This window comes from Myotis nattereri (genome assembly GCF_964212035.1).
Source record: "Myotis nattereri genome assembly, chromosome: 13".
NCBI lineage: Eukaryota > Metazoa > Chordata > Mammalia > Chiroptera > Vespertilionidae > Myotis > Myotis nattereri.
This window is the reverse complement of record NC_138088.1, coordinates 39983610-40000029: the sequence shown is the minus strand read 5'-3', so window position 1 is coordinate 40000029 and position 16420 is coordinate 39983610. Positions and strand designations below refer to the sequence as shown.

The window sequence follows — 16420 nt, the reverse complement described above, 5'->3', positions numbered from 1 at the left end:
CTGACAGAAATTTGATCAGAAGTTATAGATAAATCCTCTTCATACCAAAATGTTATATTAAATGTAATACACTGGTTCTTCCATTTTCTCTTTTTACTTACCTTTAGGATCTTATAAGAAAAATGAAAATTCAGTATATAGTGGCTTATATTTCTAACTAACAGTATATAGTCTGATGGAGTGCAAATTGGACAGCAAGCTTTTGTTATAATAAAATGAAATTTATTTTTTCATGAGTTGCAGGTAAGATGTAGGGTTTTTAAAGAGTGGGTTAGCTGCTTTCAGGTACACCAGTTCTTTCTATTAAATTGAGCTCTGTTTGAAATCTTTTGGAATCTTCCGTGGAAAACATTTTTCTAATTTCCATGTATATTAAGAGGTCCATTAAAATGAATATAAATCACCTTGAAAAGTCCTTTAGAAATTGTGTACTGATCTATGACTTCATAGAGGGGCTGGATGTGGTGTGTCTTGAAGAAGTTGTAATTCACAAGTGGTTTAGCTCCCTAGCTCTCAGCTGTAGACTAGTAAAATAAAATAATATTTAAATAATTAAAGGACGGGGTTTTCCCACTTCATTAATGCTACATATCTGTCTCATTTGTTAATGTTATTTGCTCAACTCCCCAACTTATGCTTTGAACACAACCAAAAACTAAAGATTATTTTCCCCTTGTATCTGTAAGCATATTTCTCCTAAAATTTAGATACATTAGTAATTCTCACACACACACACACACACACACACACACACACACACACATCTCCTTGTACAAGAGTAGGATAAAGGTGGAAATGAAAAGGCTGGAGGGATAGTGAAGCATTCTTTAGTAGGTCATGTTTGGGCTCCTAGATTGTACTGGGTTTGCCTATAAATCAAGCCCATACTCTTATAATTCATTATTCTGTGGAGATAGCTGAATGGGAATGGTGTATTTACCTAGTGAATGGTATGCTTGGGTGTTTTCCATTGAGAGTGGATGGACCTCTTTATAAAGATGGTTGCTGCAAATTCCAGTTCTTCCAAAAGCCACTTTATTTAGGGTTTATCCACAAATTGTATTCATTTTGGTAAAGCTTTTGTTTCTTAAATATGTACTATCCACATTATGCCAAATGTCTTGCAAATAAATGTTATTTTTAAATTTCCTGAATTTTTACAAATGTAAAAAAGAAAAAATGTATTAATGTAATTTGTTCAGGAAAAGCCACATACCGAAGGGCTTCTGTTTATGAAGTCTGGGAAAGAAAAGCCTGTTTGTAATCTATACACTGTAGTTCCATCTGGGTTTTAAGTTTAGATTTTAGAGTGTCTTAGTGCTTTATTCCTTTGAGTTATTGGAACACATAATAAATAGGAGTAGTTATGTATGAAAACACAGGTATTTATTAATGTTTTATATCTTCATAAAAATTTTAATTATGAAGCTATATTTTAGCAATCAAGATGTTAAATAGATAAGTGACAATTTTAAAAGATTTAAAGTGTATGCAGAAAGACTAGGCTAGATTTAGAGGTACAGTAGATCAGAAAGTTAGCATACAGCTGCAGAAATTTTATATGATTTAAATTCAGCATGAGGAATGATTATTTCCTCTTGTATTTTCTAAAAGCTATCTGATTTGACATTTTTATTGGAGCGGTAGACAGAAGAGTGCAAAGACAAAAGTAAAAAATTAAGTTATTTCACTGTGCTAGGAAATGGAAATGAACTGTTGTGAAAGCCACTTATATTCAAGTATTGGTGAACTAAGATTGCTAATACTTGACTGATAAAGCAGCATTCTGTGTGTTTAGCCCAATTCATCAGTTTAGGTCATTTGAAAGTTTTAAATGTTATAAGTAAGAGCTTAAGGCAAGGAAGCAATGACACGGAATTCTATTTGAAAGCCAACAGAGCGTGCTTGGAGAAGCAGTCCCACTCGGGCTTTTAGCTCTTTCAAATCTGAATCTATAAATCCTCACAGAGCACAGACAGTCGGTGACAGAGTTGGAAGGAAACAGTTATTGCTTGGTGATTACTTCCATTTTGTACACACCCTTGGTTTGTGTAGGCCATATTCCAACTGGCTTTTTAGTAATAGAAATCCAGTATATAATGTATCAAATACATTTGAGGTTCTAATCTAGTCTGTTGAACTGAAGTTGGATTTTTAAAAGTAATAAAAAGTTAAATGTACTTCCCTTGGAGCCTTTATTTCTTTCCTTTTTGAAACAGGTGTTAATGGCACACATATGAAGAGATTACTGATAGCTTCCTGCAATTATATAAAACAGGGCTCAGCAAACTTTCTCTGTAAAGGGCCAAATAGGAGCTATTTGAGGCTTTGAGAACCACAATGCGGTCTCTGCTGTGACTGACTGTTGTACCCGCAGTAGACAGTACATAAACTGATGAGGATGGATGTGTTCCAATATAATGACAGAAACAGCCAGGGGGCCATCATTTGCTGACACCTGACATGAAGGATTTAAGACTTTATTCCGCCTAACTTTTGTATTTTGAAAAAAAAAAAAAAAAAAAGTACAGAAAGTTGAAAGAATGTTACAATGAATGAGGGTTGTCTTTTTAAAATATGATCTTTATTTTATGATCATTTTTTGACATTTTTTCCATACAAGCTCTGACTCCTACACGGAAACCCCACACTCCTCCATGCCTGTCATTCTCTTGTTTGATAATATGTTGCATTTGTCTAGTACTTCTTTTTACAAAGGAGTTTCAGATAATGATTCCTTACAACCATCCTGTGGAGCTGATGAGGTAGACATCTACATTTTATGGAAGCCGTGAAAGGGTCTCTTATTATCAGGATTAGGGTCCTAGTGCTGTAACCATAGAATGGATGTCACCTCTCCAGCTTGTGGAACAGATAACGTGTAGAATTCACACTGAAAATGAGTGTTCTATATTGATGGAAGGGATTCTCTTTATTGTACTACATCAAAATCAGTGGTTAATTTCTCCTGATGTGTTTGTACTTTTATTCTAAAAATTATATTTTCTAAAATACATTTTACTGATTTCAGAGAGGAAGAAAAAGCAAGAGATAGAAACACCAATAATGAGAGAGAACCATTGATTGGCTGCCTCCTGCACACCCCTACTGGGGATGCAACCCAGGCATGTGCCCTGACTGAGAACCGAACCAGTGACCTCCTGGTTCATAGTTTGACACTCAACCACTGAGCCATGCCGGCTGGGCTATACATTTTTTCATCTCCAGTCTTAACTAGTTATTTAAATTGTTGTCAACTCTGTTTTTTTTCTCCTGCTGATTTTATTAGCTACCTCAGTCAAAACCTGTACTTGATAATTCCTAGTGCCATATAGTTTAAGTTGGTACAAATTTGGATTACTTTTGATCTCTTTAGTGAACAGTTTTCATCTGGTTGGAAAACAAGGGGAATAAGGGATCTGTTATTCAGCTACCTTCTAGATTTCAATGTGAGAACTTTTATTAAATGGTTCATTTACAGTTTAACATTAGAAAAGGCGGGGGGGGGGGGGCGGCCGGGGTTAAGCCTTTGGATATGTGGAGTCCATCAATGGTAATGTAGTCTACACATGTATTTATAATTATTTAAAATTTAAAAAAATGGAGGAGGTGGTTGTAGGGAGAAGTTGATGTAACTTACTTTACCTGGCCAATGTTATGGTTATTCTTAGTGGTTCAATCTAAGCCACTAACATTATGGGACTTAACCTTGAAGATCATTGAAGGGAATGAAGGGTCTAGAGCAGTGGTTCTCAACCTTCCTAATGCCTCGACCCTTTAATACAGTTCTCCATGTTGTGGTGACCCCCAACCATAAAATTATTTTCGTTGCTACTTCATAGCTGTAATTTTGCTACTGTTATGAATCGTAATGTAAATATCTGATATGCAGGATGTATTTTCATTGTTACAAATTGAACATAAAGCATAGTGATTAATCACAAAAACTATGTAATTATATATGTGTTTTCCGATGGTCTTAGGCGACCCCTGTGAAAGGGTCGTTCGACCCCCAACAGGGTAGCGACCCACAGGTTGAGAACCGCTGGTCTAGAGAGTGATACAATGGAAGTTGGTTCCCAGTTGGAGTTGTCAGACAGGTCTGCTGCAGGTTATATGCCAGTAGGGTCGGACAGACATAAATAGGTGAATGCTGTAAGTGTGGTAGCTGCTTTAATAGGTGTTGGCATGATGATGCAAGCTGTGTGGTCATCAAGTTGTTCCCAGCAGAGAGATGCAAAGCAGCAAGGCCTTATTAAGATCACTGCAAGGTGTTTAATGCAATAAGGTGGCAAGAGCCAAGGCTGGAGTAGGGAAAGGAAGGCCTGATGTTTCATGGAGGGCCTGGTTTGCCACCCTGAGGAGCTCAGATAAAAGGCTTTACACAGCTGCTAAACACTTAACTATGAAATATTTTTCATTACCGCCTCCGAAGAACTCAAAAGTACCTTCTCAGTGGTCAGTAATGTGAGCTAAGGAATGAGACAGCAGATGAGTACCCATCTCTTCTGGAGCCTCTGTTCCCCACCTTGGAGGAGGTGATGATGTGTAGTGGCCTAGAAAGCAAAATGAGGAGAAGGTGGCCTATGTGCAGTAGTAGTTCAGGAAGTCAGAACGTGGTAGACATGGAGGGCTTTGAGCTGCTGACAAGAGAAATTGGCCACTATGGGTATAGGGTATAGGTGGAATGAGTTGGGTGGAGGACAGATATCTGACAACAGGGAAAAGCTTACTGGTACAGCCACTTGCAGATATTCTGCACAATTATGAGCAATGGGGGAGGAAGCCCACAAATATGAACTTACTAATGGAACAGAGTTGGGCATTTTTAGGTCATGAAGCCTTTTATTTTAAACCTCTAGTTTTTTTTCATGAGATTTAAATGAAAGAAAAATGTATTTTAAACATACAAAATGGTGAGTGAAATCAGGAACTATAGAAATGAAAAAGATACTAATCATCCCCTTTCAACTGTTCCTATCTAACCTATGATCCAAGTATTTTGTTGATGTTGGTTGATAGCAAAAGGAGCATCTAAGCAGCTTCTGACATAACCCTGCAGCTTGGTCATCCAATAGCACCACTGTCTTCAAAGTTTCTGGACAAAGTGCTGGTGCGAAGACCTGGCAACTACTTACCAGGCGGGGATTGGAGGCAATAAAAGCTTGCAACCTCAGTGCTTGCACAAGAGGTCGCCTGGACTATCTATTTTCCAGAGGATTCCCTGCTAATGAAGCCAGTTGGCTGTTTGCCTAGTGCCATCTGGAGACCAGAAGTGTGACAAGTTTGTTCGGCCTTTTAGATGTTGACTGTGGACTTGCCTACTGACAGGTGGTGACCTTCACTGGGTTGAAGGCAGAAAACTATGGCGATGGGTTTGACTCCTTCCAGCCTTGTTCAACCCCCTCCCACACCTATTGCCCGTTTAATGGCCACTTGGTCTTTCCTGCCATTTGGTGGAATCCGTTCCGCCCACATTCCTTCCACCTGTCAGTTCCTAGCCAGATCCTGCCCAATCTAGCTCCATCCCGTATGTGCTTATTTGATGAAAATTGATAGGATGACGCAGGGTCACTTGTATTTTTTCCTAAGGGCCAGGACAAAATATCCCATAGCACCCTCCCAGTGGTTAGCCCTTCACTGGTTTGAAGGACTTGTTATCCTAGTTATTACGGGAGAAGGCAGATGATCATAATACAGGAAACTTGGGAGTCCTGTGTAAAGCCAAGCTTTGGGCTCCCTGTCGACTACTTTGTCATCAGAGGCTGCGAAGCCATGTGAAAACCCAAAAGGGAAATTCAGTCTATTTTTTCTGCTTACAGTTTAAATGAAAAAAGATTGTTCTGGGCGTGATGCTGAAAATCTGTACACATTTAGTGTGTTTTACTTCTTGATTAGGGCAGTTTTGCTTGCATAAAAGGTCTTTGAAAAGCCTCTTGGTAATAATACTTTTTATGTCTACAAATCAAAATAGCTGTTCTGACAATTTTTACATTTAAGGGACAACATAGGAGTGGGTTTCAAATATCTCTTGATTATTCTAAATTATTTGGGCATATGTTTTTAATTGACAAAAAAATAAAATAACCAGACTTTAGAAATTGGTCATTTTTATTCCATCCAGTTAATGCTGAATGGCTTATTTAATAAAGCATGTCTGTAATTTAACACAAATAGCACCGTACAGCTGTTCATTTGTCAATCTTTTTGTCTGTATGAAGCATTTTAGACTGTTTTAATAAAGGATAGGGTCACTTAGAGGGGAAATCGGTCATTTTAAATTATTCTTCCCAAGGCACTAGGTTAGGTGGGTGCTGCAAAAAGCACCCCTTCATGGGTGAGATGGAAATCCTCTATTTTTTTCTGCACTGAAAGCGACTAGACTCAGTCACTGGAGAGAAGACTGACTTCATCCCTGCAGAGGAGCGACTGTCTGAGCAGTTGGTAGGGAAGCGGACAGCTCTAGCCACGCTGCGTGCCTTCGCCCGCGTGTGCACTGGGGAGTTGTAAAGTGAGTTATGCGAATCAAGGCGGAAAGTCCGGCCTTGGCCTTCAGGAGCTGCGTTCTCCGGTGGGCGCCCCGGGGACCGGGTCCTTGCCTTCAGCATCTTCCTCCGAAGTTGCGGAGGTGCCGGGAAGAGGAGGGGCTTCGCCTCGGGCGTCCGAGTGATTGGCTGCCCGGGGCCCCTGGCGAGGGCTGTGTGGTCCAGCCCGGGCGGAGAGGGGCGGGGCGGCCACTGTTCCAACCACAGCCACCACCGCCACAGTCGCCCGCCGCCGCAGCCTCGGCCGCTGGGCAAGTCTCCGAGCGGCGGCTTCTTGGATCCCCGACGAGGACTGGGGCGCCACGCTCTGTTCACTCCGCGCCGAGCCATGCTGGCCACGCGCGCGTAACTACCGAGCCCGGCAGCCCCGACCCGACCCGGTACCGGTCCTCGCCTCAGCCCAGCTCTCCGCGCACGCGACTCCCTCGGTCTCCGCCGGTCCCTTGCGACCATGCCCCGGGCGGCTGCTCTCGGGGCCCTTGGGCCACTGCTGCTGCTGCTGCTGCCGCCGCTGCCCCGCGACGCCGAGGGCCTTGGGGGGCGCTCGGACGCAGCCTCGGACTACTCCGCGCTGGAGGGCGAGGAGGGCGCGGAGCAGCAGCTGGAACATTACCACGACCCGTGCAAAGCCGGTAGGTGCCGCAGGCAGCGGGCAAGTCCAGCAGAAGTTTGCCTTTGAAATGCAAATGAGGCGGTGGGCAAGCCTGCACCGCCGTCTGTGGGGCGGGTCTGCCCTCCCCTCCCTCCCCTCCCCGAGGTCCCCCGGGCTCCCCTGGAAAACAATGCCCCAGAGGAATGGCTGCAGTGCCACTCGGACCGGGACGTCCGGGCCCCTGGTTTGCGGTGCGCTCGGCGTGGCGGCCGCGGGAGCGTTTCCGAAGCGAATCCGGGGAATGAGGGCGGGTGCCCGAGGCCGGCTGGGCGCGGGGCTGGGGCGGGCGCCCGGGCCGCCTGACAGCCAGGTGTTCAGCACGGGCCACCGCCGGACGCGCGTGGCTGGAGCGGAGCGGCGGTGCTGGGCGCGGCGTTCCCGGGCTCAGATGCAGCCGCTGGCTCCATTTCACCGCATTTGTAAGTTTCGCGCAAAGTTTTCCTACATCTTGCGGTTAGTCCTGGGAAGAGAAGGTTTAGACACGGAAAAGCTTCGCCGCAGGCAGAGGACCGGGTGGCGGAGGGAGAACGTGCCCGACTCCAGTTGCCGCACACTCCCCTGTGGCCCCGCCTGGGGGTCGCCCCGCGCGCGGGAAGAGATGGAAGCCGGCAGGTGCCGTAATCCCGGCAGGAAGCGGCGCCCCGGGGCGCACGGATCCTGCTGGCGCAGACCGCGGCTGGGGCCATGCAGCTCCCGCTTCCCACGAGCCACCCACCGGCTCGAGTGTCCTGCGGGGCGCGGCTTTCAAGCTAGACTAGTTGCAAGGACAGTCCCAGAAGCGCCCAAGCACATTTTCCAAAGAACCTATGGATCCGAGGCAATTCCCAGCTGGGACGAGGGGGTATTCACGTTCCGGGCAGAGGATGGTCTCAGAGGCCCAGAGTAGGGGTGTTTCCCTCTAGCCATGGCCTGGCCTTTTCACGTGGCGGCCTGCAAAAATGACTCAATACTATTGACTAGAGGAAAGAGGCTGTCTTCACCCGCAGAAGGGCAGGTGCCATGGGCCAGTGGCCCAATTCTTCACTCCCTGAAGACGTCGAGTAAACTCAGTTCTCTTATCTCTAAACTGGGGACAGTAGCCCTGCCGGTGTGGCTCAGTGGTTGAACATCTATCCATGAGCCAAGAAGTCACAGGGTCTTTTCCTGATCAGGGTGCACGCTCGGGTTGTGGACTCGATGCCCAGTAGGGGGCGTGCAGGAGGCAGCCAATGAATCTCTCATTGCTGTTTCTCTCTATCCCTCTCCCTCTCTCTCTAGAAAAAAAAAAATCAATAAACTGGGAACAGTAATTATAGGAGGACTCAGATGATTTATGGGGAAATTCTCTGCAAGTGGAATAATGATGTTGGCCCTGTAATTATTTGTATTGCTACTACAGTGGTTGTGGTCTGAGCTGGCGTAGGGCAGGTCAGAATTAGGTGAAATCTGGAAAAGATCAGGTTACTAGGAGGCTGGAGGACCTAGGGGGTTGTGAGACCTGAGAATCTTTAGAAAGTTGAAGATCAAACCAGGCTTAAGGGGCTTGCTCTTATCGTGTAGGAAGATTTTTCCAGAATATCCACCGATTGCTGTACCTTGCAGGGCTTCTGGGTGGGAAAGGTGGGCAGAAGAGTTGGTTCCAGGGTAATTTGAGAGAATATCAACCATTAGCATAGCCCTGGCTGGGGTATCTCAGTTCATCACAGGTCTCAGGAGCACTGTAGGAATGGTGGTCTTGACTTGAGAAGAGGGAAACTGAGGCTGCAACAATGGGATTGGGGATAAAGAGGGTGGGTCAACTTTCACCTGCACCGGTCAGATCCTTGACTTGAATGAGTGTGAGCTGGCGGCCATAGGAGGCAGCGTGGGCAGCTGGGGTCTGGGCTGGGGAAGTGATCAACTTGTTGAGGAATGTATTGAGCACCTCTGTGATGCGGGGTGCTGCAAATCCAGGTGATAGAGGCATAGGTCTGTCTGTGAGAGCGCCCAGCTCCTGGACTCTGCCTTGAGGAATAACCCTGAGGTAGGTTTGCCTATTGGGCCTCATTTTTTTCTCCAGGAATTTTGGAGGAAATGCTGGATAACCAGGATGTGCATGCTTTGTGACTCTTCACAGACAGATAGGATGGATGGGCAAGGCTGGAAAGCAGAAAATGGATGGTTTTGTCAACTCCAAGTATCCTCCATAGCCATCTTTGATCCTCCCAAATGGTTGGCCTCTCCCTGGGCTATGCAGATGCTAAGAGTGGCCAGAAGAGGGCGACGGCGAGGGAGATCTGGGGAAAAGGCCACATCTCACTCTGCCTCTGGTTCTGGACGTTTCCTGCTCTGGGGAACAGCCTTCTGGAAGATAACAGGCAGTTCACCAGTGCACACCATGAGAGCACAGAGCAGGTGTTCACAAGTACTTCTTGAATTCTTGTTGAAATACTATAGAGGAATTTGAATTTTGTAATAAATGAACAATTGATTTCATGCAGTGTAGTTAGTTAGGGATTCTTGAATTCAGACCTGATAATTATTGGTACACACGGCCTCAAAAATATGTGAAGGGTGAAGTTTATGGTATGTGAGTGATAACTCAATAAAGATTTGTTTTTTGAAGTAAGTGAAGATGAGGATGGGCCAGGGCAGTGTTGGGGGAGGAAACACACAGACGTCCCAGCTGTGGCCTAGACTCACTTTGGGGCGGGTAGTATCTGGAGAGAGGGGCCAGGAAAAGAAACACATTGGCCCCTTTTGGATTAGGGGCTGAGTAATAGCCAGAGCAACACCCCATTGACCTCTGACCCAGTCCTGGGGGTAGATAAGCAGACTTGAAGGTTCCATTTGCATTTGGGGAACCTGAGCTTCTTGCCGAGACCTGCCTGACAGTGATGCTCCTTTGACTTCAGATGCCACATCAGTAATCAGAGCTCAAGTTCTGCAGACAGAAAAGTCCTCAGTGGTATCAGCCAAGGTAGGTCCCCACTCTGACATCAGCAGAACCCGTTTTTCTTTTCTTCTGCCCAGTCCTGTGTGTTGGGAGAGTGTCCTTTAATCCTCTGTCCAGCACAGTGAGAAGAGATAAGAGGAGGGATGGGGCAGTAGCTGGACCACAGAGCCATCCACAGCAGCCCTGGATGTGCTGGCTCCATGGATGTGCACGGTCCTGCCCCAGGTGCTGGGAATCTAAGTGCCAACCAGACCTCAGCCCTGTCTCTGGGAGCTTCCAGCTCAGGGCGTGGCATTTTCAGCAAGAAAATGCTCCTGATGGCAGCTGGGTGTAGACAGGTCAGCAGGTTGTCTCATTCAGCACCTCCTGTGGTCAGTTCTGGGCCTTCCGCTGATCACTGCTTTCAGGCATTTTCATGGAACTCCCTGTCTTGGGCCATGGTTGTTGTTTGAGCACGTGGCTCCTCCTCACTCCGTTTTTTTTGGACCCAAGCGTTGGAGTCAGGCTGACTTAGGTTTCCTTCTTGGCTGTCACCAGCTGCTAGACCTTGAACAATCCTTCATTCTTAAAGCCTCAGTTTCCTGTAACGTCGTTAATAGAAACTCCTATTTCGCAAGGTTGTTGTTCTGTGAAAGGCACTTGATACGGAGCTAAACACTCAATAAATATGTAAAAAGTGTGCAGGTTAAATTGAATCCTGTGCACAGTACTGCTTTCTATTCCTGTGAGAGAGCCCAGGGGCTAAATGGGCGAACTCTGGAGGCAGACTGCCCAGGTTCACATCCCGGCTGTGCCACTTGATGGCTGTGGGATCTGCTTAAGCTTTCTGGATCTCAGTTTCCTTTTTGTAAAATGTGTCTACTCATATCTACCACAGAGGGCTGTTATGAAGATTAAATGAGTGAATATAGACAAAACACTTACATAGTGCCTGGAACATGGTAAAAAGTCAGTAAATAATATCATTATTATTATTATCATCCCATACAAATTCAACGAAGTTTCTAAGTGGCAGGAAACCAAATATCTGAACAACTGAAGGCCTATAATGCCAGCGCAGATAGCTTCTCTATATCCAGAGTCTTCGGTCTAAAACCCAAGCTCTCTGCATCTGCCATGACTCTCATTGTCTTTCTTGAGGTTAGGCTCGGGTGGCAGGTTCCATGTCCTGCAAGCCAGCCAGGTATCTGGGCCCCACCTGAAAAGCCAGCCCCTGACTACCGCAGATCCTCAAATAATGTCGTTTCGTTTAATGTCATTTTGTTATAAAATGTTCATGAGATGCTGTAGGAACTATTGAGGATATTAAGTGAGGACTTATTGTATTGGTTTTTCATTTTTTAATTAATTGATTAATTAATTTTTTTGAGGACTTACTGTATTTGGAGATGTGTGAATGGTGTTGGGCGGGAGCCTTCATTCAGCCAGTGGCTCCTCCCAGCTGCTCCCCTTTCCTATGGCCTCCAGATTCCAAACAGCTAAGGTATGACCAGGATTGGGGCCCACTTCACATTTGATGGAGGACCCATTCGTTTGCGTCAGAGACCTAGCCAAGCAATCTGAATAGACGCTATAACTTCATTGGTCCCCAAACCTTTCCCTCTCAACCCTCAACATATTTTCCAAGAGGAAGAACAAGATATGAATCCTCACGTATCTTTACCTTTTTACCTGGTTACAGCTTTGCCTTCGAGCTTTGGGTGACACCTGGTGATTTACAAAGCCCTTGTCCTTCTGTTCCCTCCTTTGGTCTCTCAGCCAGGAGATGGTCTGGGCTCCTGTGATTCTGTGGGCATTGCAGGACTCTGGTCTGTGTGCTTGCAGAGGGGAGAGGCTGGACTGGGACCCATACAGGACATTGAACTTGTACGTGGTAGAACAAACCCTTCCAATCTCTGCTCTCCCCTCTAAGCACGTGGCCTCTCCAAGCCTGGAACCACTCCCCTTCTCCTGGCTCCTTCTGCACACAGCACATGCATCTGCATGCCGCCCCATGCGAAGGGCGTGTTTGTGCACTTCTTCCCCAGAGCGCCATCACCCAAACTTCTCCCTCCCTTTGTCTTTATCCTTGGCTAGGACTCCAACAGCAACGAGGCAATTCTGGCCTTTACAGTACTCTTAGTTCCATTGCATAGGGAAGAATGAATGAGTAATTTAAGGTGTCATAATGCACCTGTACCCCTCTCTGTTTCTCCATCCCTTTTTCAGAAGGCCTGGCTGGGGCAGTGCATGGATGTCAGGTCTGTTGAGGATGGTGGCTCCAGCCATCTCCCAGAGGAAGAGGACGTATATGGCCAATGTTTCCCAGGGGTCTCTTGTTGGGTGGCAGCCTGGGAGATAGAAGCAATAAAACATCCTGCTTAAGAGACTGTTTTGGGCATCAGGCAGCCTGTGGCGTGAAGCCTGTCTATCCTCACTGACTGTGTGGTTTTGACTAAGTTTCTTTCTTTCTTTCTTTTTTTTTAAAAATATATTTCATTGATTTTTTTACAGAGAAGAAGGGAGAGGGTTAGAGAGCCAGAAACATCGATGAGAGAGAAACATCGACCAGCTGCCTCCTGCATACCCCCCACTGGGGATGTGCCCGCAACCAAGGCACATGCCTTTGACCAGAATCGAACCTGGGACCCTTCAGTCCGCAGGCTGACGCTCTATCCACTAAGCCAAACCGGTTACGGCTTTGACTAAGTTTCTTAACCTCTTTGCCTAGTTTCCTCATCTGGAATATGGGAATGATAGTAAAACCCATCTAATAGATTTGTTTGAGGATGAATTGGGGCAGTGAACATGAAGTGTTTAGCAAGTAGCCATTAATTCTTACTTCTTCTCCTTGCCAGTATTATTATTAGTCCTATTATTGCTCCCCGTTTAAGAATTTCCCTATATGTGACAATCTCTCAGGGGCCTGTGTGGGCTTATCTCTCCCTTTCAGGGCTGCAGAGAGTTCCCTTGGGATCCATAGCTTGTGGCAAGTGATAATTTATTGCTCCACTGCTTATTCGCTCTCATCCATGAAGCAGGGAGAGGACGACAGACAAACCAAATGCATATAAGCGGGTTTCTGATGGTATCCTCTTAGCCCGCTCATAATACAGTTCTGCCTGGATGCAAACATAGCAACAGGAACGGAGCTTTCCTGCTGATTGGTTACAGACCTGGCTCTGATCACGCCATCCTCTAACTACTTCTGTCAATTACTAATAAATATTCTCAAGCTCGCCTGCACGAGCACTTGAGTGTTGATGTTCACCCCCGAGTCTCTGCCTGCTCCACCAGCTGGGCCACTTACCTCCCAGCTCATCCTGCAATCTGCACCGAGCTTCCTCCCCTTCCTCCCACCTGGGTTACTGGCCTTGAGTTGATGTGAGTCTTGCGGGAGCCAGTTTCCCACAGGAGCAGGCTGCCTTCCTCCTTAGCTCTTTTTCGTGTCCCTGGATCAGTTCTTCTTCCCGCTGACCTGACACTTGTTTCCCTGCCCCTTCTCCTGGGCTCAGAGTCTGCGGTGGCTCATTGAGGGCTGGGCTCCATGGTGAGGTAGCAGGTGGTACCAGAGTCCACCTAGTGCTTAAAACAGAAACCCAAGCACCAACCTGGACACCTGTATCTCCCTCCCCCTCTCATGCAGTCCAATCCAGGTCCTGCCTATTCTGCTTCCAAAATTGAGTCTATCCACTTTCTTTCTGTCTTCACTGCCACTATTTGATCTACATCCCTACCAGCTCTTTTAATATGTTTTTATTGATTTTTAGAGAGAGAAGAAGGGAGAGATAGAAATATCCATCTGCTGCCTCCTGCATGCCCTCTACTGAGGATCGAGCCCACAATTCAGCATGTGTCCTGACTGGAAATCGAACCAGTGACCTCTTGGTTCATGGGTTGACGCTACACCACTGAGCCACACCAGCCGGGTCCCCATTAGCTCTTACTTGGGCTACTACAACAGTGCCTAACTCCTCTTGCCTCCTGCAGTCTGTTTTCTATGTTGCAGGCAGAGTGATCATTTTGAGACTAACTTCTGATCATGTTTGCAAAATCCAACCTGCTTAGGGCCCATTAATGACTTCCCATTGCTCCTGTCCCTCCTATTCATCCAACCTCCTCCCCTTAACCGCCACGCTCCATCTCCCACAGGTTCATCCCCCCCCCCTCACCCCCCTGCCTGGAAAGGCCTCTGGACAGGCCCCCTGGTCACCTCCAGCTCATCCTCCAGGACTCGGCTTTCATGTCCTTTCCCCCTGAGGCCTGCCCGAGCCCTGATTTTAATCATGTCCCTTCTCTTAAATCTCTCATCATGTCTGTCTCCCTGACTGGCATTTTTTACAGTCCATACCTGGGTTCAGTCCCTGGTGTAATTCCTTGCTTAATGTCTGTCACCACATTAGATAACGAGCTCCAAGGGGAAGAAACTAGACTCATTTGGTTTCCCAGTCACCAGCACAGTACCTGGCACATGGTGGGTGCTCAACTACTATTTGTCAAGTGAAAAAAATGAGATCACAGAGGGATTCAGAAAAGGTAGCAATCACTGTAAGGCAATCAAGGAAGGCTTCCTGGTGAGGAGGCTGGTAAACCCTGAGCTTGTCCTGGAAGAATGGATGGGATGTGGAGAAGGTGGGATGCAGGGAAAGGCATTTCAGGTAGAAGAAACAGTGTGAGTCAAAGTGAGGCAGCAGGACTAGTTGAGATGTGTCTGGAGCTGGAAGTTTACCGTGGTTTACTCTGCAGAGTAGTATTGACATGATTGAAAGAGGCTTGGGCCTGGCCATCATGACTCAATGGTTGAGCATTGACCTATGAACCAGGAGGTCATGGTTTGATTCCCCATGCCTGGGTTGGGGGCTCAATCCCCAGTGTGGGCCATGCTGGAGGCAGCCGATCAATGATTCTCTCTCCCTCTCCCTTTCTTTCTGAAAACAATAAAAATATATTTCAAAAAAAAAAAAAGAAAAAAAAGAAAGAGGCTTGATACAAGCCAGTGTAGCTCAGTGCTTGAGTGTCGACCCATGAACTAGGAGGTCACCTTTCAATTCCCAGTCAGGCCACATGTCTGGGTTGTAGGCTCGATCCCCAGGAGGGGGCATGCAGGAGGCAGCTAATCAAGATTCTCTCTCATCATTAATATCTCTCTCTCCCCCCCACTCTCTGAAATCAATAAAAACATTTTTTAAGAGGCTTGATATACTGCATATTTGAACCATCCTTAAGAAATATTGATGGTTTTTGAGCAGAGGACTGTCATATGAAGAGCTATGATGCTTAGGATTTGTAGAGGCAGGCAGTAGGAAGACCACCAGGAGTTCTAGGCCTGGGAGCATGAGGACCAGACTTGGGCTATGGCCTTGAGAATAGAAGGAAAGGGAAGATGGGAGAGAGATCCTGGGCTGAGCTGCGTTGAATGAGTTAGTTCATTAAGACATACTCAGGAAGCATTGGGGTGCCCTTGAGATGGGCAGAAAAGGGAGATTATTTTTTTAACATAATTTTTTTTTCAACTACACAGCTAAGACACACCCAGTGGAGAACAGTTAGAAAATATACTGGTAGAGAGCAAGAGTAAAAATTTCTAGTAATTCCATTGCCTGGAATAATTGTTAACATTTTGTTATGCATGTTTCTATTTTTAAAAATGCCGTATATACCACTTTGAACCTGCTTGTATTCCTTTCTCTTAGTACTATGAACCTCTTTCTATGACAATAAAGATGCTTATGTAATAAATGTACATATATAACATCAATATTAGTAAAATGGTTTGTATACCATTCTATGGAGGTACCATAATTTATTTAATCAATCCCCTATTGTTGGACATATCCCCCCCATCTTATTCTTTTGCTTTTTATAAACAATGATGCTGAAGTCATTCTTGTTGCTAGATTTTTATGTATTTTAAATTATTTATTTAGAAAAATTTTCTACCATTGACCTATGAACTAGGAGGTCACCTACACACAGAATTGCTCGGTCAAAAGTATAGATGCTTTTAGGACTTTTGATTCTTCTTTTTAAAGTTCCCTTTAAATATTTTTTATTCTTTTACACTCTCATTAAGGTTAACATTTTGTATTCTAGTTTTAAAAGTCTTTGCTGGTTGGAGACAGACTCATAGATAGGAGACAGACAGCTCTGGTGGTGGGAGGGGTGTTGGGGGGATGGAGGGACTGAGCAAAAGAGAGAGAGAGGGAGAGAGAGAAATATTTTGCTATTTCTTTAATTCACATTTATATTGTAATTGTATGTCTTTTTCAAATGATTTTAAACTTTAAAAAATAAGTTTTGACTATTTGCATTTCTTTTGATATGTTCATT

The 16420-nt window shown here is 45.5% G+C and overlaps 1 protein-coding gene across 1 annotated transcript in view; it reads left to right on the top strand.

Moving 5' to 3' along the window:
* Positions 1–6996: 6996 nt before the first annotated feature.
* The window catches only part of TLL2 (tolloid like 2), a gene marked incomplete at both ends in the record, with an annotated part of 96356 nt that continues 86932 nt past the window's right edge, over positions 6997–16420 (top strand). Inside the window, one exon of the mRNA XM_081105235.1 lies at positions 6997–7177. Within this exon, the coding sequence (XP_080961361.1) occupies positions 6997–7177 (181 nt within the window). The remainder of the gene's footprint in view (positions 7178–16420) is intronic.